This window comes from Enhydra lutris, unplaced genomic scaffold, assembly GCF_002288905.1.
Source record: "Enhydra lutris kenyoni isolate GAN:26980312 unplaced genomic scaffold, ASM228890v2 scaffoldscaffold36, whole genome shotgun sequence".
Classification (NCBI taxonomy): Eukaryota; Metazoa; Chordata; class Mammalia; order Carnivora; family Mustelidae; genus Enhydra; species Enhydra lutris.
In genome coordinates, this window is record NW_019154120.1 from 20,099,964 (window position 1) to 20,124,988 (window position 25,025).

The window sequence follows — 25,025 nt, forward strand, 5'->3', positions numbered from 1 at the left end:
GGAAGAAAATAAGGAGTGAAGAAGGGGAAGGGCTCATCACATCACGTTGCAGACAGTTAAACAAAATGCTAAACTATGGGTTTAAGATTTACAGGTTAGCTGTGCGAGATGTCACATCTTGCTTCCAGTGTTTCCTGGCGGACTCGGGCAGCTCTGTACTGGGACCCAGCATAACCACAGAGCATGAGCTTGCACAATGCGGAAACCCTGAAACCTTTACAGTCTTATTTAAGGCAAAGACGAACTCGCCCATTTTGAACGTAGGCTTTAGCTTCCAAACAACTTTTATTAAGTGAAAATTTGTGCCTCTCTTTCTCTCTCTCTCTGTATATATATATATGTATATATATGTATATATACATATATATATATACACATACACTCATGCAGGTGAATTCATATGTAAATGAATGCCTTATCCATTTTGTGCCATATTCAATTTACGTTATTAAATGGAATGCCATTAACTTTCTAACTTCATAAACTCAGGTTTTTTAGCCAGTGGAAATTTTTTTTTCTCTTTCTCCTCGCTAAAGAGAGTTAAACGCGTGACGTAAAGGCCAAACAATAGTAAATGGTTATTGTTCATTTTACAAGTATACTCTACAATAGGAACACATATATTTTTATCTTAATTTTCCCTAGGGGGGTGATTAGGGCCCCCTTAAGTATGAGGGAATGCTTATTTTTGTTGCTTTAGAAGAATGATTCTATTGTCTGAGAGAAAAAGAAAAAGGAACAAACAGGTCTAAAAAGAAAGAAACAGGAATGTGCTTTGTGGAAAAAAAAAAGGGGAGAAAAAAAGATTAGCGTGAGCCTTTGCTTGTGTGGAAGTGCTATCTGGTCTTAGTCCTCTGTCACTGTCCATAGTTCATGTGGCTGCACACGCAAGGGTTGGGTGCATGATTTAGTCACAACTGGCCCGTGAAATGATTTTCTTTTAAATTAACAACAGTAAGGTCAGCCACAGCCAGTGAGCGATCTCCTAGTTATCATTTTCCATTTTTCACAGCTCTGCTGTGAAATGCTGCTAAAACACAGTATAGCAAACTTGTTTGTTTTTATGTTGACCTATTGAATGCATCTACTTTCTTGGGAGTGGAAACCTTTGCCACCAGGACCAACAAGAATTAAGCAGTGGTTAAGCTCATTAAGGAGACAAGCAAGCATTTCAACATATCTGCTCAGTCCTTGTTTGAATATTTTGTATTATTTGAGAAAAAGATAAATGAAGAATGAGGAGTGATGTCTGCCTAAAATACAAAGTTTTCAATAATGTCATCTTCACACTCCTCTTCTCATGAAAGGGAAAGCTTATTTGTAAATTTCCCAGACTGTGAGGAGGTTGTGATTTAAATCACTCACAGCTTTTTTTGATGGAAATTTCAAAGAAAACTTGGGCTTAAATAAAGATATTGTTAGTAAGATTTACCAAGAGTGAAATATCAGGTTCAGATTCTAAAATTCTTGAATGCCACTTATAATAAATCATTTGATGTTAGGCTGTTGGATTCCTGATTTGTAGAAAACTATTGCAAAGAGCTCTGTATTTTAGTTTGTCCCTGGGTAGCATTTGGATATCTTTCTTAAGTTCGGAAGAGGCAGCAAGAGAACGTGCAGATGTCAGGTTTTTATCTGGTAAATACTCTGGCTTTATCTGGTATCCATGTGGCAAACACGGAGAGACTCGCCATGAGTTTTCGCTCAAAATGAGCCTCCAACCTAAAATCTCCTCCTCGAAGTTTTATTTTAAAGTAACGTTCGTCATGCATCCCTTGGAAAAGTCTGAAACTGGAATCAGTGAAGGCAAGCTTGTCAGTAACTGATTAGTCCTTTATATATTACTCATCCAGCACTCACAAAAATCCCTTGGAATAGAGAGGTCCTCTTTATGATATTTAGCTATATGGCCCTGGAAAGGGGAGGTTTGAATTTTTGATTTTCCAGCTTATGGGTCATATTTGACCAACTGCTTTCACTAGAAGACATGCCACTTTGTTGAGCTATTTAGGAATCAAAAAGACTGTCTTAATTTAAAACAAGGACTCTTTGTTTTAGTTGGTGACTGCCTTGTGAAATTTTTCAGTTCTCAGCGGGTTAACCAGGGAACAGGGGCAGAGTCATAATTGGCCTATTTAGAGTATTTTGCATGTGAATAGTGTGTTAGTGAAGCATCCCTAAGTCTGTTGTGAGTGACATGGTGATTAGAATTTAGATTAGGGAAAACACATTCTGTACTTTATCAAGGACAGTAATTAGTTCAGTCAGTAAAAGTTGATTACAAGTAACGATAAAGTTAGATTTTTAGTACTTAATTTTAAAATTTCTTTATTAAACAGTAAATTTGTTCTTAATATAAATGGTCGTATCTACACTTGTTTTCTTGCATATCAGACTAATTAAAAGAACAATGTGTTCAATGCAGAGTATAATCAGGCGATTTATATATTATGGGTAAGTTTTTATGTAGTTTTTAGACATTGTAATATTATTATCGAATCTTTCGCGTGTCATCCTTTTCGAAAGTTTAGTCATTTATCACCCTGTGGTAAGTTCATGATATTTGTGAAAGTTCTCTAGGGCTCAGGTAAATGTTTAATCTGTGGGGATGTGTTTTAGCTTCCAGTAGTCCTCAAGAGGGCATTCTAATGTCCTTTAATTTGTTCCTGTTAGCTTAGAATGCCTCTATCTCTGTGATTCTGGAAGTTAGTGTGAGATTTGAGTTTACGCCCGGCTCCGCTGGCATTTTCTCTTCTGTGGGTGCCGTGTAAATCCGCGGAGGGTAGAGCTGTGCCGATGGAGAGAGGCAGAGTCCTCAGTGGACGGGGGCGTTCTCCACTCACCCCCAATGTGAGCAGCGGGGGGAAGTTGTGCGTGCGTCCGAAAAATCAGGTTCTTCTTGGGTTCTTGTGAAGGAAGGGCAGGGATAGTTCCCAGAGAGGAGCCCAAGTGTCGATTAGAAACAAACAAGCAAAAAAAAAAAACAAAAAACAAAAAAAACACCAAAAAACAAAAAACCCCCAAACCACGAGTCTGACCTAAATGCCCTCTTCTTAAAAAAAATTAAAATGTGAGCTGTCTTAAGATGAAAATACTGTTGAAAGAGAATCACCTTCTTCCACCTTCCTCTCAAAAGCAAAGAATTAACAAAAAAAAGAATCACAAACTTTGGGCTGGCTTCTGAGATTGCTTTCCCTTTTGTTTGGTTGTTGTGCCATTGTTGCAGTTTTACCAGATGCTGTTTTGTTTATGGCCTGGGTTTAAGTACTAACAATCAGTTGGGGGCTGGTGAATGCAGAAAAACTAACCTTACATGTTTGTTTTCCCTTTTTAACCTTTTAGCAGAGTCTCCTTGGAGGTGACATGGATATGGGCACCCCAGGAACCCTGTCGCCCACCAAACCTGGCTCCCAGTATTATCAGTATTCTAGCAATAACCCCCGAAGGAGGCCTCTTCACAGTAGTGCCATGGGTAAGGTATTCCTCTGTCTGAATGCCTGAGTGATTATTAGTCGTCTTTTTCTTTCTTCTCTCTTTTAATACCACCCTTCTCGCCCTACCCTCACCCCACCCTCCAAAACCATAAAATTTTCCTCAAATGTCAGGCTCGTGACCACCCCTCCCCGGTAGTACATTGGATGGGTATGTTAACAACTTCTAGTAGCAAGAGAACTATTTTGGTGTATGCTTATTTTTTGTTTTCTCTTGGCTGCCCATATAAGGCAACTTTAAAAAAAAAATCAAAGCTTAAAAAAAGTTAAAGATCTTGATTTTTACGAAAAAGGCAGAATTTGATGTCTGCCAGAATAAAATACGAGAGCGGTACTGACATTTTGCTAAGGTAACGACTTAAGAAAATCTGGTCTAATCTAAATGGCTTCGTGGTGTAATCTGTTTTAGTTAGGAAAATGGGCATGCGGGGACCTCACCGCCCCTCTTCCTTCTCTTTCAGAGGTGCAGACAAAGAAAGTTCGAAAAGTTCCTCCAGGTTTGCCATCTTCAGTAAGTACTGCTTGTTTCTGCTTTTGCATATTGTTTATTTTGTTGTTTCGTACTGATGCGAGGGAGAGGGGAGTGACAAGGTGCTAGGCGCCAGAGCTGCACGTTTCTCTAGAATCTGGCCGGGGTAGGAGCGACCCGCACGTCCAGCCACCTGACCCGTGTTGGAGTGATTAATTGCATATCCTGGAAGGCTGGGTGGTTGTGTTGATACTCAGCAGGTTAAGCTGCGAAGAGAGCCTTGAAAAGGTGCCTGAAGTTGGAGGAGTTTTACCTGTACAGGGCTTTCAAGAGAATGAGTATTAGTTTCATCTGTTGGTTAAATTCTTTGTCGGTATTATGATGATTTATGGATTTGCATGCGAAAGGAGATTTGTGGAGAGGATTTAGCAAAAATTTACATGGGTTTCAGCCCAGAATGCAGAGAGAATGTCTCTATTTTCTAGAGAGGTGACTGAATAAAAGCTTCAGAGGTAGCCGCATCAGTAGCCATTTGTGTCAGGAGTACCAGGTGACAACCAGAGGAAACATCTGTAACCAAGAGCATTCTGGGTCTTTTTAATACCTGGAGCTGGACTGGGGCGCGGCTGAGGTCCTTCTAGTCTCTAATGTAGCAAAAGGCTGTTGTGATCACAACTAAATAAGATCTCTTTATTTTCAATTCTAACATATATTTTCAAATCTGAGTTCCTAGATGATTTTGTTTAATTTGGTTTAGAACCAGTCTTTCCCTAACGAGCTTCCTTCTTACATAGAATAAAAATATGAGTTCCTCTCTCCTTCCTTCCTTCCTTCCTTCCTTCCTTCCTTCCTTCCTTCCTTCGAGATAGATACAGGTATAGATACACAGTTTTGATTTCATTTAATTCTGTGCTCTGTAGGGCACTAGTATTCTTTGAAAAGAATGCTAATGAGCCCTATTGTAAGTTCTTCTCCTCTGAAATAAAATGATATTTGGGTTTCTGAAAACATATTACCAATCAATGCTCGCATATTAGTTTTACTTCATTTTTAATAAATTAGGAGAATAATAGGTTTTGCAAATGAGCTAAGATTAGATTAACCCAAACACCTGTGTATTTGACTTGATTTCAGTTCAGCTCATCCAAAAAATTATTAAGTGAATATATCAGAGTGAGTCTTTATCAGGAAAAAAACACAAATTTTGTATGCTGATTATCATAGACTTGGTAATGTTGTAGAAGCATCACAAAATTATCCATAAATATAGAAAAATATTGTGTAAATAAAACTGCCAATGGTGTATAAAATAGTCACTTTGGACTACCAGTAAGTCACGTAAAAATGTACCAAGTGGTTTATTCTTTAAATTTCTATGCTGTATTGAAATTGACTAATATCCCCTCAGGTTTTTATAAGCATATTTTAAGCTTGAAGTTTGTGGTGGATTTAATATAGATGAAACTTTAGCTTTTAATAGCTTTTATGCCAACTTCAAATGATATAGTCCTCACAGCTGTTTACATTTTAAACATGCTTGAACCTAATACGGACAGTATTAAATACAGTAAGTGGACCTTTGACTCTTCTGAAATGATAGAATAGCTGTGTGTCATAAAAGCCATGGAAAACTTAAAGTTATAGAACCTTATTTATAAGATCAGAGTCAAATGAACTTTGTTTTTTCCAATGCTAAAATTATGTAGAAATCGACACAATTTCCAAGGAGTGCTTTGGAATGGCATTAGATAATATCTATCTGCTTAATCGTTGTCAACAATAATTTCTCCTACTTCATTGTAAATTTTTAAGTATTTCCCTAGAGCTAATTTTCCCTGTAGAAAATTTCACTGAAAATAGTTTTTCTTTGCTGTTTAGACAGTTTGTGTGTTGTTGATGTGTTGTCAGATGTTTAGAAATATAAAAGTGTCTTTCCTTTCTTCCCAGTAGATCTGGAATTGGAAATTTAATTTGTATTATTTAATTTTTGGCTTTTGATGGTCAGTTCAGGATTTACTCTTCTTAGACAATTTATCTTGGCTAAATGTCTTAATGGTCCTGAAAGAACATTTTTGTAAATAGAGCCTGTTTTTGGAAAGGCAAGGAGGAAAATTCAATTGAAATGGAAATTTTATCCTTGTTATTTTTTATTTGTTTTTTCTTTTTTTAAGCAAAAAAGAATGACTTAGTTTGGTCGATTTTAGAATCCAGTCATCTATTTATTGTTACTACTTGGAAAAAAAATCTCAGCTCTGTTCTAATCACAATTTAACTTATTTTATATTGGGTTTGTTGTATGTATTGGATTGCTTATTATTTACAACAAGATCCACATGCCTTACCACCACACAAAATATATATGTTTTAATTTGATCTAAAGAGTCTGCAATAGTCACTGTAGCACATTTGCCCCAGTAGACCCATATTTTCATATTTTTAGACCTCTGCCATGTTTATTCTTTTTTTAAGCTCAAATAAAAATGACTGTAAATCTGACAAGAGACACTTCCTAAAACTTGCTTCAGTATGTGTGAATACTTTTATTACAAATAATAAGAAATTGGGGCTAATCAAAGGTTTCCTTTGGAGTGATTACGACTAGATAAAGACATTTATATGTTTTCTGCGATACATATTTACCGTGATAAATAGTAATAAATCTGTCACAATCTGTTGTGTCAACTCACTTTTTCCCCCTCCTTTTCGACATGGGCCCTTTCTCTTCCTTAACCTAAAACAAAGAAAATTTAAACTGTAACATCTGTAATCAGATATTACTTATGGCATTCCCGGAAGACAGAGGCTGGACCTCTTTTGTCGCCATTAGTCTGGATCTTCACAGGAAATGAGAGCGAGGGGCTCGCCTGGCCCTGTTTTTCAAAATACTGCAGCATCTGTGGGAGAGAGGAAACATAAGCCTGGCCCAACATCATGCCATGGATCTGGCAGGATCCTTGAATGTGTTTGTGCTGTGCATTGCCTCTAAGAGACCTGGAGTCACGGCGGAAGCGTGACACTGATAGGGCGGCGGAAGAACCATCCTGCGGGTCGCCTTGCACAGGCGCAGTGGAGGGGAGGAAGTCTGGCCCCCTGGACCGCAGAGGCCTGGAGTTAGGGCTAGGGTGATGTCTCTTTAAAGGGAAGGCTCTGCGAAATGACAACTCTCTAATTGCCCACCAGAGCCCCGCGTTGTACTGCAGAACATTTTCCTGTTCTCTGTTCAGATCGCAGTATGTTCTTTTCCGTCACAGACCAGCTTCTTGTCGCCCCCATCTCTTGATGGGAGTTCGACGGTAAAGCTTCGTTGTTTGTTGACGCCAGCATTCCTTTTACCTGTCTGATTTCTTGGATCTGCACGTGAACTTCCAGTCTGATTTCTATGTCTTCGATTTCTCTTTTAAATCCTAGATCTCAAACTTAACACTTTTCAACTCTACTGCTCTTTCCAGCAGATTTCTTGTCTTTGTATAGCCGCATCGTCATACATATTGAATCCTGAACTCATGCGGAGAAAAATATACCCATTAAATCACATTTTTGGGGAAAATGATCCATAATTCTTAGAAATTTACATGGAGGCATTAAAATCTAGAGAGCAAAAGATTTTCACATTGTGCTGTTCTAAAATACTTTTTTTCCACACATACATAAAAAGCACAAAGATATGGTCTTTCGAGAACTTTATTGTGCCCACCAATATGGAAACACAGAAAAACTCCATATTCTTATAATTTGAATGTGAAATGACATACATTTAATCAGAAACTGTTAACAACAGCAACCAGTTCTACTTCGAACATGGGTGGAATTTATCTTTACTTCCAACTGAGTTTTGAAATTTCAGTGACAGTCTCACTTGTCTTCCCCATTTGGAATCCCTGGAACTTTAGATGTCTCTAGAAATAAGAAGTTTTATCCTTAGAAGTAGTTGATGGCATGTCTTATCACCAGGGATTTTCCAAACTGAACTTTTCAGTAAAGTCTTTTTTTTTTTTAATGTTAAATTACAGTTGTTTTTTCTTTGTTTGCTTATAGTTTTCAAAATCACATAGATCTGGCAAGCTTTGCATTAGGTGGTCAGAGATAATTTGGGGCACATGGGTCCTAAGAACAACAATCTCTCTGATAGAAAAGATTCTAAAATAAGATTTGGGCACTCCAAGAAACTTTGAGACGAGTTAATCATTAGGTGGACTTGAAAAATAAAAATTCAGTGCGTATAAGACACCAGGCTTTACCGAGTTTCTTAACAGAAAAATGCTTAAAGAAAATAAAATCTTAAAGTTTAAATGAGACTTTCTTTTACAGAAGAGATTATCAGGAAAAGTTGGGTAATGTTGATGGCATTAAGTGTCCTGTGCCTTTTACAATATGTAAAAAACCTTCATATTCGGAGGTTTCAAAAATGATGTAGAGTTCATACCTTAAAATATTTTTGGAAAAAAAAATTTCTTTTTCAAACGCTTGAGGAAATCACAATGTAAAAGAGAAGTTGGTAATCATTTTTTTTTCCTTTTAGAGGCTCAGAAATTATATATGATTGAAAACTTCAGTACTTAAAATATATCATTTCCCCATCACTTTGAAATTAATCATAAATCACAGTAATGCTATTACATGTCAGCAGAATTTTAACTTGAGGGATAATATAGCTTTTGTTACAATAAAATTTATATTAATTTTAAAATGAACTTAGTGTCAGCCACCTGGACACCATCCTTTGTAGGAAATTCTAGAGTAACCAGTTATGTGATAAGATATAAAATGAGGGGCCTCATCAAATTTCATTCCTGGAGGGGTAGATCCTTTGTGAAAAAGTGTAACCATAGATGTTTACATTAAAATCTTTGGATAGCTCACAATAGTTAACTTTAAACTTAGTGTACCCATTCTTCAACTAAAGATATTGAAATATGAAGTTCGGATATTAGAATTATGCTTACTAGTTGTGGAAATGTATAGACAGAAAAGAGATAAAGTATAATGCAATTAAATCATCCCCAACAGGACAAAAGTGTTATTCACGCAATTTACACAGAATAGGTCACATGACACCGGGGAGACCTTGAAAGTTGAGAAGATGTTCATCACACAGAACATATATTTTTGTGCAATTAATATTGAATTTACTAAACCAAAGGCTTCAGAAGTTCAGCATATACATTCTTTCTTTGAAAACCAATCTTATTGTCTCCATTACAGTTAGAGGCTACAGACATTATGCTTTTTTTATGAATTGCTGGTTATGAGACAAATATAGGAGAATCTCTATATTTAAAGTTTTTATTGGGGGTTCTTAGTCTATTAAGAATATTTCATAAGCGTATGAGATTCATCCAAATATACAACATATGTACCATTAGGCATTCCAATCTCTCAGGAGTTTGCTACAAGATTTCTGTATTTTTGTTTGGAATTTTGGAATAATGAAATCTCTTTTCCATCATCCTCTCTGTTATGAAATCTATTCCTGTTCCCCTTAAAAGGATGACTTCTGGTGTGTATATTTTAAATATAAAGTGGGAAGAAATGTAAGGAAGAAGAAAAACACAAAAGTCAACTATAGAAGAAAGGTTTGCATATTTGTGAGCTCTTCTGGGATTATCTTTACAAATGAAAAGGATATATGTGTCAAACACTTGAATGAGACACAACCACCTAATTTCCTCCTCAATAGAGATGCCTTGCTGGCCCCCTTTGTCTGATTATTCTACCAAGCAAGCTCTTCTAAGGTGGCATGCTTGATATCTATCCCCCCCTGCCCCCGTGCATATTTTTATTTTTTTAACCAACTTTTCGATATTTCACCTGCTAAGATTTATCAGGACTTTTGCTAAGATTTCAACAACTGGAACGATAGCATTTAGTATAAAACTGGCCTCATTTGTTGAGAAAGGAGAAATACATTTCAGGAAACTGTTATTTGGAACCTTATTTTATCACTTGCACTGAAGAGTGTATTTTGGTGTGAAGTCTTGGACTCCGTCTGAGTGGTTTAATTATTAAGAAATCCAAGAAGCTTCTGTAAGGTGGCTTACCTAGAGAGAGAATTGTAACAGGCTTGCATGCATTCTGAAATTATACAAGCTTGTTTTGCAGCGTGTGGTTCGACTGTGCATTTACTTTATGTTTGTGGAATAATATAGATGCTTGGCTCAATATTTGGTCAGGAACCATTTTTTAAAGTTCCGGTATTTCACTGATTGAACCATTCGTTTTATTTTCTAACATAGAGAAGCTCACTCACTTTTTTTTCCTCCCCAGTCACTGACAATTTTTGTGTTTTCAAGGTGTGTTTTCCTGATTTCGAACAATAATAAAGTTTTTGTTTGAAAGTCCTAAATCAAAATCAGATAGAACTTGGAGGACTAAGTAAGAGTCTCTCAAAATATGTGGCAATAACCCTAAAAGGAATGAAGAGTCTCTTCAAAAATAGCAAAGTTGTATTTTCTTAAGGCAGATTAAATTCTGTCAGGCTGTTGACAGACACTTGCTTTGTTTTGTTTTTTTAAATAAATTGCACTGAATTCTTAAACTGAACATAAAGTCGCATTTCCACGCAATAGCATAAGATTCTCAGCCTTGATCTCAACTGTCCCAGGGTGTATTTGTGTAGCGGAGTGTGCTCTTTTTAAAAAGGAGTAAGAGGTTTTATGAAATGCAGTGCAAATTTTGTAGTTTTAAATACTTAATTATTTTATCTCAAAACAGCAGCATGTGAGTGATTCCGATTTTTTTTTTTTTTTTTTTTTTTTTTTTTTTTGGTAGTTGCTGCTGTTGCATAGGTACAGAGCTCTGTGAGTTTTATGCTTTGCTTGAGCTTCTACTCCCTCTTCAGAGAAATTAAGGTAGTGCAGAAGGGTCTGCATTTTGTAGGATTTCAAGGTTGAAAAACGCTTTAAGTTTCGGTGAGAAGCACAGATTTCCATTCTGAAAGAATGTGCAAATTCGAGTTTGAAGAGAACACTTTTAGAGGTCTATATTCAAGTTGTGCGGCAACAGCCATGATCATCTTTTTAGCCTAACTTTGTCATCTGAGGAATTAATCAATCCTAAATAATGCCAGTAAGGTTGAGACTTGATATGTAAGTGTTTGTTTCTAGAGTATTCGGATGAGGACCTGTACATGTATGCAGTGTCACAAGGTTCAGTTTGAGTATTCAGTGGTACAGAAGAAGAAGGGCGTTTCTTAGCAAAGCCCCCTTGGTAGCAAAGTGTGAAGAAATGTTTTGGCGTGTTGCTGTGTGTCAGTAGTGTTTGCAACGATGTCGATTAAAAGGCATTTCCTTTGTGAAACATGGACTCATATTAGAAAGACTTAGTGTTCTCAGAAAAATGACCCTTGTGGTATATTTCTCACACACATACAGAAACTGTCACTGTTCCCACTTACTGTTACCATCTAGGGATTTCTTTTTTCTTAAAAAGAAAAAATGCTGTTTTGGAGCAATTATTTTGATACCATCCGAGAAAGAGTGTCTGTCTACAGCAGCCTCCTCCTCCCCAGCCTATATCATTCTAAATATGCCTCCTGGATTATACTTCTAATAACACTGTAATGGCTTTCCTTGTACCGATTGGCAGAGTATATCATTAGCTGCCTTGAGAAAGCAGTTTCAAGTAGGAGGCCGATTTCTTGGCATTAACGTTTTCAAGTAACCCTGTTTGGGGAATTCAGTTGTTTCACAAGTGCTCAGGTGTATTGACCTAGGGTACAATAATATTTTCTGGCTTGCTCATTATGAAACAAAACTGAGTACAAAATAATTCAATAATAAGTGGGGTATAAAAACCTGAGTTTATCATAGGAAAGTCTGAGAACTTGAGAGGTTAGCAGAGGAGATAAAAAATAAAATGTGTCGCAGAGTACAGTAGTACTCCACTCTTTTCTCCTCACCACTGAAGCTGAGGTTTTAAAAGAATGTTCATGGCCTGGGAATTAAGACTTTTTGAATCAGTTTGAAATTTGTAAGCCATTAAGCGAAATAGAAAATCAGTCTGTTTCTTTAACTATTGTACTGTTTGAAAGTATTGTTCTGTCATAAAAAGGTACAAATTCTGCCATTTAATACTAAGGCATATGCTTCATGAGTGAGATTTTATTGCCAAAACCTATGGGTTCCTCATAAAGTGCCTTGATACGAATTTTATTTTTAGATATATACAACACATTGGTACATATCATCTATAGCTTAATCGATAGGGTTGGGCAAAAGAAAATGGAATTCAGTGTTTTTATTACGGGCAGATAGAGTTGGAATTATGAAATTCACATCCCAATAAGCAATTATTCTACAAACAATGATGTTTTGTTTTCTCTTCAATAAATGACGCCAACAACCTAGCTGTTAAGCGGGACCCTATGGTGACAAACCGGGAGCGTCCAGGTGGGAGGGAGGAGAAAGCATTTTCAGAAGTTTCCATTCATTCAGTCATTTCTTTCTTCTCTTATACTTTTTCAAAGCATATTGTTCAACTAACCAAAAAACTCGACACAACGAGCAACACCGAGTATTTCTTTCTCTTCAGTGTCCTCTTTATTTCAATCATGAAGCCTCACTGCTGAGGTCCTTCCTGTTTAAGGAAGTTCCCCATGTTCTGTCACTCACATCCCCTGTTGCTGGGGATGACCTTAGTATTTTAAAGAGCATAAAGTCTGGCCTTTTGAGAAGGTCATGTGTTCAAAAAATCAACACTCGCAGTGAAACACAGGGCTTACTGTCCTTCAGGCTGGATTTGGGGATGCTGAGTCCCCTTACCCACTTGTAACCACCTTGAAATGGGTAAGGATCTTTTTTACATCTTTTTTTTGAGGGGGGGGTCCCGTAAAGTTAAATTCACTGACGTGCATATTTCCTTGAAAGGGATTTCCAAGAATGAAGATAGTAATAAAAGTGGGGTAGTGGGATGGAAATAACACTGCACTAGAAAGCAAGAGATCTTCCTAATTAATTGTCCCATAACCTTTACTTAATCACCTCGTAGCCCTGGTTGGGTCACAAACCTATTTCATGGAATAAATAACACCTTCTTCAGGAGATGAGGTTGATACACTCAGGACAAACCCTTACCACCGTGCTTATCCTGAGCCAGGAACTGAGCACTTTGCCTCCAATAAATCACATTAACGCTGACAAAATCCTATGAGATGGGATAGCCTACTCTTCATTCATAGCTAAAGAAACTAGACACAGAGGGGTAGAGACACTTGCCTGAGGTTACACAGCTAGTAAATGGCAGAGTTGAGATTGAGACCCTGGCAGTCTGTCTGAAGGCTTATCCGTCCTTAATCAGGATGCTATGCTGCCTGCCTCTGGCTATTCAGAACCCTTGGTAGAACAAAAAGGTCTCCACAACCTGATCCAACGTATCAAGTATTTGCCTGTCTGGAACAAATTAAATATTCAAAAGTTTCATCTCACTGTAGAATGACCCTCAGTACCTCTAAGGTGTTCACTGTTTATAATGTACAACTTCTGCCCAGGCAGACCCCTTAAGGAGACTAGACCATTCAATATACCATTTCTGCAACAGAGGAAGTATGATCTAGTGGTTAGGAGCGTGGAATCAACTGGGGTTTTAGTTGGCTGTGCTGCTTACTAGCCACATGGCCTTGGGTACATGATGTAATATCCTTGAATTCTTCCCTTAAAAATGAGGGAAATATGCATTTCCCCCAAGGATATTGGGAGAAATAAATAAATGACTAAATATATGTGATGTGCTCCGTGTGGTCCTGACCCATTGTAAATATCTAAGAAATGATAACCTCTAATGACAATAATAATAAGCCCCCCGACAACGTTAACACCAGCCGCAAGGTAACCTACCCTTTCTTCTAGCACTTGGGAAAAATTGAACACGCGGCTTACTGGTGTAGTTAGCAGCTGAACAGAAACTAAGACCGGGGTCCCAGCTGCGTGTAGAAGAATTCTACCTGATGGAGGTCACTGGTTTTTTTTCCCCAAAACTACGAAAACCTGCAAGCACTTTTTGTATATCTTTGTCCTTGTAGGAGTGTCTCTATCAGGCCAAGACACCTAGTCAGCTGTTTTAATCATTAGACTTATCACTCTACCAAGTTTGTGTTGCAAGTATATACTCCATCTTTTTTCTCTTGAAATGGGACATCAGGCCAAAATGACAGAGCGCCTCGTAATATGATTCCCTCTGCCAGTAATTTGTTCGTGCCTGAATCAGCCCTGCCTCTGAGCGATAAGGAGATACATGCTTCTCCTCTCATCCTCTCTCAGTCTCACTGTAATTGGTCAGAAGCGGGCCCTCCCGAGTGATGAACCACCTTTGTAGGACTGGCTCTGGTCCCATGCGAAAAGGTCAGGCCTGGGGTTTTGGCTTCATCTGGCAAGACGAAGATGTGCTGGGTAGGTGGGAGCGTGTGGCACTTTGTTTCGCTTCTAAAGTAAAACAGAGTTCGATTTGTTTCGGACTGTTGAGGTAAATTTCTAACGTGAAACAGGAACTATTTATACAGATGTTTTAAGGTAAAGTCAAAGTATTGCTGGATTCTGGCCTTTGCCACATTATAATGTGGGGGTTTTTTGGTTTGTTTTTTTTTTTCTTCTTCTTCTACCGCCCCCCCCCGCCCCCCGCTCAGGGCCATTGCTGAATTCATAAAAGAAAACTTGTTTTTGCTTGTCAGCTAAGGGAAACTTAGAACAATTTTTTTTTTTTTTAAAATAAGGGCTGATTAGTGAACTCTTGCATCGAAAGAAAAAAAAAAAACATCTGCCAAAAGGGGTGCAGGAGAGAGAGCCTGCTGTCTGCGTTTCACAGCGAATGACTTTTCCCAGCCAGTTTTCATTGACAGAAAAGCCAGGCAGTACATTAGACTCTCCGGGAAAGGTCCTTCTGGCCGGACCGCTTCCTCATGTCCCCGAACAGGACCGAGGCATGGGTTCACAGAGACAGACTCTTTCTCTGGGAAACCGGATAGATCCGATGGAGGCACCCCTCATTTGTAGTCATTGCCACCTTGTGGATTACAAAGGATATTGGTTTTCATCAAACTTCCATTTCAATTTGGCTTTTTATGGCAAGTACACTTTGGCAGGGGATTGCTGTGTTCCTCCCCAAAAGGATCCCCGTTTGTTCAGCAACACCTCTTCTCCGCTCACAGTTCATTTATGATTCTGATGAGAGTGTTTTTTCAGGAAACACACATTTCACTTTTTGACCTAGGAGCATCTGTTAGAATTTTTTTTTTTTTAATACTACTTTGGCATTCTGAAAGTGTTAATGTCTTTCATATCTGTTTAATGCTATTTAGGGATATTTATGATCACCTCTTGGTTACTCAGGGTAAAGTGTGTCGCAATTTTTTTTAAACAGACAGGAAAGCATTCACATGAGGAAACAGATTGCTTTAAACATGTGCTTCCTGTGACAGTAAAAAGAACAAATTAGATTTAACACTGTGTAATGAATGCATAAATGTGTACATTTAAGCCTTTAAAAGCTTTATGTTCAGTTCTGGTCACAACAAAAATGGAGTCACCTGTAAAAACTAAAGAGGCCTGGGTTACCCTCAGATTCCTGAAATGCCCAGAAATTGAGATCCTCACCTGATGATGCCTCGTTGGAATCATAAAAGGCCTGTTCTGTTAATGCTGGAGGGAATGAGAACATTATGGGGCACATGGTGAGGTTAAACCAGGTTAGAGTCTGATTCTATGCTTTTAACGAAGAAATCAGAATGTGTTGGGGGACGAGGACAGGGGGGCAGGGGAGATGATTTTACTCCCATCTTCCTCTCCCTCTGAGAATCAAGGGAAAAATTCCATTCTTCTGAACACCCCCCAAATTCCTCTTCCTTTCATGGAGAAAAAAAAAAAGGGAGAAAGAAAATCTGATGTTTACTTACTAGCGTCTCCTAAGATTTAATTACATAAGAAAAAGACTCCTTATGTAATTCAGTTTGTGCTCATGTATGCTGGCTGGCAGGGAGTGAATAGAATATGAGTTAATATTTCCAGTTAGATGCGAGTGCTGAATTGGAGGCCATGAATCCTCTCCCCACAAGAGTCTCTCCTCGCCATTTCTGTCTGAGCCCTGCGAATGGTGTGTTTCCTCCCCCTGTGCTTTCAAAGCTAAGGATTTGTGGCACGCTCCCCATCCCTCGGCCAAGGAAGGCCAGGACGGAGTCCCTCAGGGGAGGGCACATAGTTTGGGGGACATCTGACTCTCTTATATCACATACTGAGGTACTAATATCAAAACAGACTGTTTGTCGTTGCACGGTGGGGCAGGGCTTTTTTTGGCTGCCGTGGTCGAAATGAAATGGGCAAGCTCTAGTCCGCTTGGCATCAGAATGGGCTAAGGGAAGCTGGGAGATCAGAGTCAGACTGTGAATGCGAGTAACAGCCAATGGTTAACTTCCTTTTTGTGTGTCACTTGGCAGCAAGGAGACTGATGGCGATTTTTTTTTTTTTTTTTTTTTTTCCGTGGGTGAGAGTTCAGTGCCCCGGGAAGAGCCGTAGACGCTGTTACTGTGTGTCCTCATACAGTTGAGTTGTGTTGATTTCTTGAACCAGTACAGCTGTTCCAAGTGCCAGCTCCGGGAGCTGCAGACAGGGCCGCTGGACTTGGGATGAGAAAGGTGATCAGGGGAGAGGGGATCCACACAGAGCCTTGCCGCTGCTGGTCTCGAGGAAGTCCTAGGGAAATCAGACTCTTGCAGAAAGCAGCAGAACCAAAGGATAATATATGCACTTGACTGGATACTCCCTTGTATGCAGACGCCCAGAGATATTTTTAAATTATCACTACTGCACAACCCTCATCTCCCATCAAAGATTCAAATCAGTTCTGGACTGTCTGGAAAACGCAGGGCTAAAACAGCCCGATTGAATTCGGATGAAATTACCTTCTGCTTTTTGGGGAGGTTGCTGCTCTTGTGTTAGTCGCATTATTTTCTTTGAAGATTCATTTGGAAGAGAGTTTGGGAGAATTTCTAGCCTCCCTCTAGAATTTCCTCCCATTTCTCTGTTTGCAAAGAGCTGTTCCCCCAAGGCGAAAAGAGCGAGTTGCCATCTTGAGGAGTGAATTGTATGTGTAGTGAACACCAAATGGTCTCAAAGTTCCCTTAGAATTTTCAATATCTCTGGTTGCTTGCAAATACTATTTATTCCCCTAACCATTTGTGCAGGATATCAGTAAGATGACCAACTTCTGACAACCCTAAAAGCAGGGAAGGAAGCTTAGAAATAGAATACCATTTGTCTGGTAATTAGAGTGTATCTCTTAAGAGTTCGAGAGAATTCTGATTAACCTTTCTGTTCCCACATTCTCACATAAAATTAGCACACCTTTTAAATTATTATCTAGTATTTAAACACATATTTTTGAGTCTTCTTAATGCAACAGGTTCTGGAGACACTAAAAGTGTGTTATGGGTTTCTAAAAAACTTCATTTTTCTTACATTTTAAATGTTCTGTTTGTGCAAAATTTCGAGAATCACCATAAGGGCTTCTTTGCATTTTTAATTTAGTAACTAACATATGAATAAATTTGCATATTAATTAGTTGCAGATTAAATCATGCATACATAATTGCCTCCTTACTGTGTTTAATGTTTGTCAAAATCTCCAGCCTGGTTTGATGGATGTCGTATGAAAGATTACAATTTGATGTACCCTTGGAAGTATTTACACCAATAATGCAAGATTCTTAATAGCAGAATTCTCTAGTTATATACAGTTACTAATAAACATGTAAGATAGGTACATGTCCCTTTGACTAAAATTTTTTTCTTTGCACCAAATCATTTACTATTCATAATCATTAATGCATCTCCTAATTATACAGCATATGTCTGTTAACCCTTTCATTGCTGGTCTTCAAGTGGAAGCTTCTTTCTTTTCTTGTCCCCTAAAGGAAGCAAATTATTTGATAGTGTTCTGAAATTACTACATTGCCTTTTACTTATTTCTCTACTAGTGTATGGACACACCTCATTTGCCAGTTACTTTAACATACAGTTGAGAATTATGTATGAACACTTTGTATTTTCCATTTAAAATCAAGAAATGACCCATGTGCACATGGGTCATTTCTTGATTTTAAATGGAAAATACAAAGTGTTCATACATAATTCTCAACTGTATGTTAAAGTAACTGGCAAATGAGGTGTGTCCATACACTAGTAGAGAAGGGCAATTATAGGATGGGTAAATTAAATTGTATTTTGTTCTATTTCAAATATAGCAATGCATTTCATCTTTTATCAACAAATGTAGGATGGATTTTTTGGGGTGGGGGGGGACTAAGACTGTGATCTCTACAGAAACTGACCAGAGAATGAATGTGTTTGATTTGACAGAGTTAATATATATATATATATATATATATATATATATATATATATATATATATAAGTGTTCTTTTTAATTAATTCCTCAGGTATTTTTTTTTAATTTTATTTTACTCATGTACAGAATAGACCAACTGGCATTTTTTTTTTTTTTACTATTTTGATGTCTAAGCTGCTTATCACACTGTATTACCCTGCATTAATGAGTATTCCTACTGTGCAAAATTCTATCAAAAATGATGGTGTGAATGTCATTTTTAATTGGAAGTTTATACAGTCAAATTTATAGTACACAACAAAAAATATGTACGTAATTCTGTTCCAAGGCTTTTTTAGGCTATTGATCTTTTTGGTTTAAATATACATTTTTATCAGTCTGACCTTAAATTTGGCTTCAGATTCTGGACAAATATTACTGGCTTTTTATTAATACCGTGACTGAGAGAAGAGGGAAACCAAGGCACAGGACAATCATAATGCCTTTATTTACAAGAGGAACAAATATAGAGTCTACTTTCAGGAATCCCTTTTAAACATGAAAACTTGATGACCAATTTTATATGTCCTAAAGAGAAGCCAGAATAGCTGAATTCTGTTTTATTGTTGAATGCCTTGCATTTATATGCTTATTAAGGAAACAAAGGTTAAAATGAGTCCAAAGCATAAAGAGCTGATTGCCTTTATTTGATTCTTACATAGGAAAAATAATACCTCCTGTTTGTTCACCTACCTCAGGGTCATCTTCTTCTAATCACAAAGCACAGTGAACTATTTATTGCTTTAGCAAAACATTCTTTGGCAACATGCAATATTGCCTTAAATTATGTGGCAATGGGGAAAATGAAGTGAAAGCTGCAAAACTTGCAAAAGGAAGCAAACAGTCAGACCTGAAACGTCATATTTGTCCACATCCATTGTGCCTAGGTAATTCAGGGCATATGGTATGTAAATGATGTTTGGAGATCCTTGCCAATTCTACACACGGCGGGATAAATTAAGGACAGGTTTCCCTGGGTGTAAGTCCCACGCTTGTGACCGACACACTCTCTGATCGAATGTGCTTGTTCTGTTCTTGTGTCTCAGCAAGAGCTTTACCCAGCTTTCAGTGGCCAGATCTGGTCCTCAGCCTGCTTCTTAGGCACTATTTTGAATTCCTGAGAATTGATTTTATAATTAAATTTAAAGTATGGTACCAGTTTCTCTTGCCCCTGCCTTTGAAAAAGTAAGATCTGAACATTCATCCGTATATATTTGGGTATTACCCACTTACATGGGTATCTTTGACAATGGAAACTGAGTGCCTCTCAGCCACTAAAGAAAGATATTACTAAGTAGTGACTTTTCTCTAGGTCAAGATTAAGATATTTTCTAGACCAGAAAGTGAATTATTTTAAACAATTAATAATTTTAGTCCCAAGTTAGCCCAGTCATAATTTATTAATTCAACTATATAACTCAAACTACTACTCTCACTTAATATTCGAGTTATTATTTTGAAGTATCTGTTCTCACTTCTAGAAAGGTAAAGTCACTGTCTCCTTCTTCCATTTAGAAGTTGTTTAAAATAGCTAAGAGCTTATACTATTTCCTTTTCTTCTGAAAGGAATTTCTTTCCTAAGCTGGGTGTTGTGGCCCAGAGTTTTTAATACTTTAAAGTCCATTTTGTTTATCTTGGAACTGTATAATTGGAGATTTTGTCTAGAAATGTTGGCAGATCCTTTTCTCCTATGATAATCCATCAAAAGTCACCTAAATAGTGCATTTACCAGGAAGACTTAATTATGACTATAAGACTGAAACTCATTATTAATGGAAGTTATTTCAGGGTATGTTAAAGTATGTAGAGTATGGCTTAGGACGTTTTGTTGTTTTTACTGTTAAGAACAATGCTTTTACCAAATCAAGCTGTTATTTTATTTTATTTTTTTTTCCCGAGGATAACATTACAGTTCTGTTGAAATTAGCAGTTTAGGCTCTGTTCCCACTGTTACCATTTCATTTTTAAAATGCAAATAACATGCTAGTTACTGTATGAAAAATGAAATTAGGTGCCATTCCTGTCCATTGCTGTGTAAGTTGAGCAAAATCAGGGGGAAAAAAATCCCCATGAGGTCAACCTAAATCAATAAATACTACCTGACACAGATTTAGCTTAAAAGTTGTGCAAGTAAAAAAACAAAAAGGGGAGGGTTGCCTGGGTGGCTCAGTGGGTTAAAGCCTCTGCCTTTGGCTCAGGTCATGATCTCAGGGTCCTGGGATCAAGCCCCGCATCTGGCTCTCTGCTCAGCAGGGAGCCTGCTTCCTCCCTCTCTCTCTGCCTGCCTCTCTGCCTACTTGTGATCTCTGTCTGTCAAATAAATAAATAAAATCTTAAAAAAAAAAAAAGTTATGCAAGTGGTGGTGGCCGGGGAAGCATTCACGTTATCAGTCCGTAGCCCACGCCTTGTGAACTCAGGGCGAAGTTCCGAGCTGATTATTCTGTGACCATCTCTTGGTTCATTGAAACTACTTTGCACAGCTGTGCTCCCAACTCAGCAACAGAGAGCAAAAACAATATTCACTGGAAAATAAAGCTCAGTCGGCCTTCCAACTTTTCTGGGACCTCGGAGCCTTGAAAACAACAAAGAGGATAATCACAGTTGAGATTATGGGGTCCAGATTAAACGTATGACACAGTAGGGGTGGCGTGGCCCAAGTTTACCTACACGGCGCCGGCCTTGTGAAGGCCAGCACGTGAAGCACGGTAGTCACTCACCAAGATTTTTGGTTTTAAATGTCGTTGAACCACATTTAAGATGAAGGACCTCTACTTCCTTCAAAAAAAAAGTCAAGGTATATGGAGAGATGTGGTGGTGAGCTGAAGGATTTTTTTTATTTTTGCCTATTTGGGGTGGGAGGCAAGGGCCGTAGACAATAAAGATGAACCATCTCAAGTATTAAAACAGTCTATTTTCATGCAATGCATGATTCAAAATGACTTTGCAGTTTAAAAAAAATTTTTTTTTTTTTAGAAAGAAAAAAATATAAAGAGAGAGAGAGAGAGAAGTGAAATTTGCATCTCTACAGACAACTCTGCATAGCAAATTTAAGATTCTGGCTATTTCCTTATAAACATCTGAAAATTGAGAATTCTAAAGGATGCGCAGACAGATCTTAAACTATTGCATTGCTACTCGGTGTCTATGGTTGCATATCCATAAGTTGGAGACTTTTTTTAAGAAGGTATAAACAGCTAAAACAATAACTTATTTCAGTTTATGTGTTCAGACTAAATTTCTTCCTGGTTAAGAATATGGAAACTGTATTAGTTGTTTGTATATACTTAGTAAATTTTAGGTAGACCTGATGCATTAATCTTGTGTCATAAAAGATACAGCTTCTGCTTATCCAGATCTCAAATATATTTCAGATCAGTCTCTACAAAGTGTTACTACCTTTCTCTTAGAATTCTAGTCAACAAAATTTCAGTCATCATATATGGATATCACAGAGCTAACTGGAGACAGACAGTATAATTTCTCTCATATTGTCAAAGGGGTCTGTCACTCCTGAAAGTTTAAGGAACCCTGATCAGCTAGAGTTGTGGGAAGCAATCAATGATCCTATGTCATCATATCCCCAGTTAACACTGAATCAACATAAGGCTTAAGCATCAAAAAAATTCAGCAAATATTTATTGCACATCTACCAAGTGCCAGTATTCCTGAAATGTGCATAGCAGTGGACCGAGGTTCCTCCCATCGCAAAGATTTGCATGACCCCAAGTAGTTGTTGAAGCAAGAGTTCATTTTAAAAAAATTTCTTTAGCCTAGCTGACACACAGTGTTACATTAGTTTCAGGTGTACAACATAGCGAGCCAACATCTTAATATATGGTTAAGCTGTAGCTCACAAGCTACAATTGTAGCTACCATCTGTCACCATACAATACTACTACAATACCATCGACTATATTCCCTAAGCAAAAGTTCACTTTCAGATGTGCCTTAGGGTCCCAACTCTATCATGATGCATCTTGTGGACTAATAAGTACAGAGACTGTGACTCTTCCAAGTCCAACAACTGATGGAATCCCACAGTCTATGATGACGATATAATCTATAATAGAGAGAGAAAATCAACCCCCAAGATTAACCGTAATTGTCGGTGAATTTCTTGTCATTGGCGTATTTTTGTTAGCAGTGAAACAAAATGACATCTTTTTAAAAAGTTTTTTTTTCATTTCTGTAGTGCCTAGAATCAAGTTAAATGGAATGGGTTGGAAAAGACGTAAGAAAAAAAGTTAAATATGTGGAAATGACATGAAAGCACCTGCTTCTTTGTTTTGTTTTCCTCCACGTCATTAGGAAATAATGTCTAGCCATAGGAGAATCTGTTGTTCCTCTAAGAATATGTTTATAAAATTGAATTTTCAAAGTAGAATATAGAGTCACTAAAGAGAGTGGACTTACCAAGAAAAATTAAAAAATATAATATGTAAACCAAACAGGAGTCTGCATCCATCACACATTCCAAGTGACAACACAGTATCACGTCTCAAAAGTGACAATGCATGCGTGTATCCATTTTTATATCTTTGGCATATTGTTGGCACTATTAATTATTCCATTGAGAGAATAGCCGCTCTATACAGAAGAAAGGAAGATAAATTAGATCCTCTAAGCCCCCTTCTGGAAAGTGTATGTGTAAATGAATATGTTCTCTGCCAGCCCAGCAAATAGAACTTGGTCCAGCCCTAATCTGTAGCTGTTTATAATCCAGGTGAGGGAAAGGCCAGGCTCATGACATCAAAAATAACCATTAGAAAATTTAAAAATTTAGGGGAACAATTTATCATAACTACACATATGTCTGTGTTTTATCAATATAAAGTAGGTGTAGCTCTGTTTGAAATGTTTGTCTAATAATATGTTCACTTTTCCATTTTGCAAAGGCTTGACTTAGTCTCAAATTGAACTTAGGGCTGACTATAATGTGTTCTTCTGACAATTCCGGACCTGATGATTTCTGTCATGAGGGAAAGGAAGGAACTAAATCTCTTTTTGTTCCTCATTCACTCCCTGAGTAAAATGTGATTAAGCTCTTGTTCTGTGCATATTACATTGTTAGAGGGTGGGGCAGAGAAAGTTAAATCTTGATCTCTCCTCTTTATAAATGTATAATATTTGGGAGCAGTCAAGTAGGTGCATGGTTTATTTAGCAACAGTTCATGGCATTAAACTTCGCTAGAGAATCCGAGGATGTAGAATGGTCCTCATCTGGAAGCGACTACAGAACGTGATGTCATTCTCTTGCTGGGAGGTGCAGATACGTAACTGAGCTTCTGCCTAGAAGCTTCTGTATATCTTTTCCCTACAGTTGAGCTTTTCCTTGTTTAACCGCAGAAACAATTTTTGGTTGTTTTCCTATTTTCAGAGATTGATGGTCCAGAGATACCACATTATAATAAAACCATAAATCGCAGAATTCCAGACTTGGGGGAAAAAAACCCTGTCATGATCACAATTTAACAGTTATTTATTTGAAACACATTTATTTATAAAGACACTGAGATTTAGATAAAGCCAGAACTCACTCAGGCTTAGAGAGCTAGTTAGAAATTAAGCAAGAACTCAAACCAACGTCTTGGTTTCTGGCCTCCACATTACACTGCTCTCTCTGATAAGCACAAGGGAACAGGTGATGGGGACGGAGGGCTCATTCTACCGTACTTGGTTGGAGAATCAGAAACTAGCTCTTTTGAAAGTAAGTTAAAAAAAAAAAAAAGATGATTTATTTATTTTTTTACTTTTTTGTGTTTAATAATTATTTATGATGAAATTCTGTCACTTGGGGCGCCTGGGTGGCTCAGTGGGTTAAGCCGCTGCCTTCGGCTCAGGTCATGATCTCAGAGTCCTGGGATCGAGCCCCGCATCGGGCTCTCTGCTCTCTAGGGGAGCCTGCTTCCTCCTCTCTCTCTGCCTGCCTCTCTGCCTGCTTGTGATCTCTCTGTCAAATAAATAAATAAAATCTTTAAAAAAAAAAAAAGAAAAAGAAATTCTGTCACTTGTCTAATAATTGTACTAATAATGACTCAATACAGAAGTGCTTAACTCTGAGAAAGCCTTATGCACACTATAATTTTGTTTTAATTTGTTTTTTAAAAGATTTATTTATTTGAAAGAGAGAGAAGGCGAGTGGGAGTGGGGCGAGGAGGGGGAGGGAGAGAAGCAGACTCCCCACTGAGCAGCAGAGCCCAACACAGGACTGGATCTCACAACCCTGAGATCATGACGTGAATTGAAACCAAGAGCTGGCTGCCCAACCAACCGAGCCACCCAGGCGCCCCCACAATAATTTTATTTTAAGTGTACCTATTTTTTTCTATTGCCAAAAGTATGAGAAATGGATCAAAGATCGACACTGCTAGCAAGGGGGAAGGACACAGCCTATGTACAAAATGGGTATGGCTTGAGGAATTCTTATGTTTGTTGTGTTTTCTGTACCCTTCCCTTGCACGCAACACATTTTTCATATGCTGACCCTATGTAGGTAGGTGCTCAACCCACATGGAGAACATGGCTTGCAGTCCCTGAACACATGTTAGAGAGCGTGTCACATTCTGCAACTTGGGGTAAGGATGAGAGAGTTGACCTGTATGGAATTCTGACTCATATTAAGCAGGATTTAAGTTGTTTTAGGTTCCAAATGCATTTGATAATCATGTTCAAAGAAGGCAAATGCTGACTGACATTT

The 25,025-nt window shown here is 37.9% G+C and overlaps 1 protein-coding gene across 3 annotated transcripts in view; it reads left to right on the forward strand.

Moving 5' to 3' along the window:
- The window catches only part of LOC111154213 (transcription factor 4), a 349,469-nt gene that overhangs the window by 222,510 nt on the left and 101,934 nt on the right, over positions 1-25,025 (forward strand). For 2 of the 3 annotated variants that reach the window (XM_022513674.1, XM_022513675.1), the window contains 2 exons: positions 3,346-3,472; positions 3,953-4,002. In XM_022513674.1, the coding sequence (XP_022369382.1) occupies positions 3,346-3,472; positions 3,953-4,002 (177 nt within the window). Of the gene's footprint in view, positions 1-3,342; positions 3,473-3,952; positions 4,003-25,025 lie in introns of all 3 variants that reach the window. The other variant, XM_022513673.1, reaches the window with a different exon arrangement.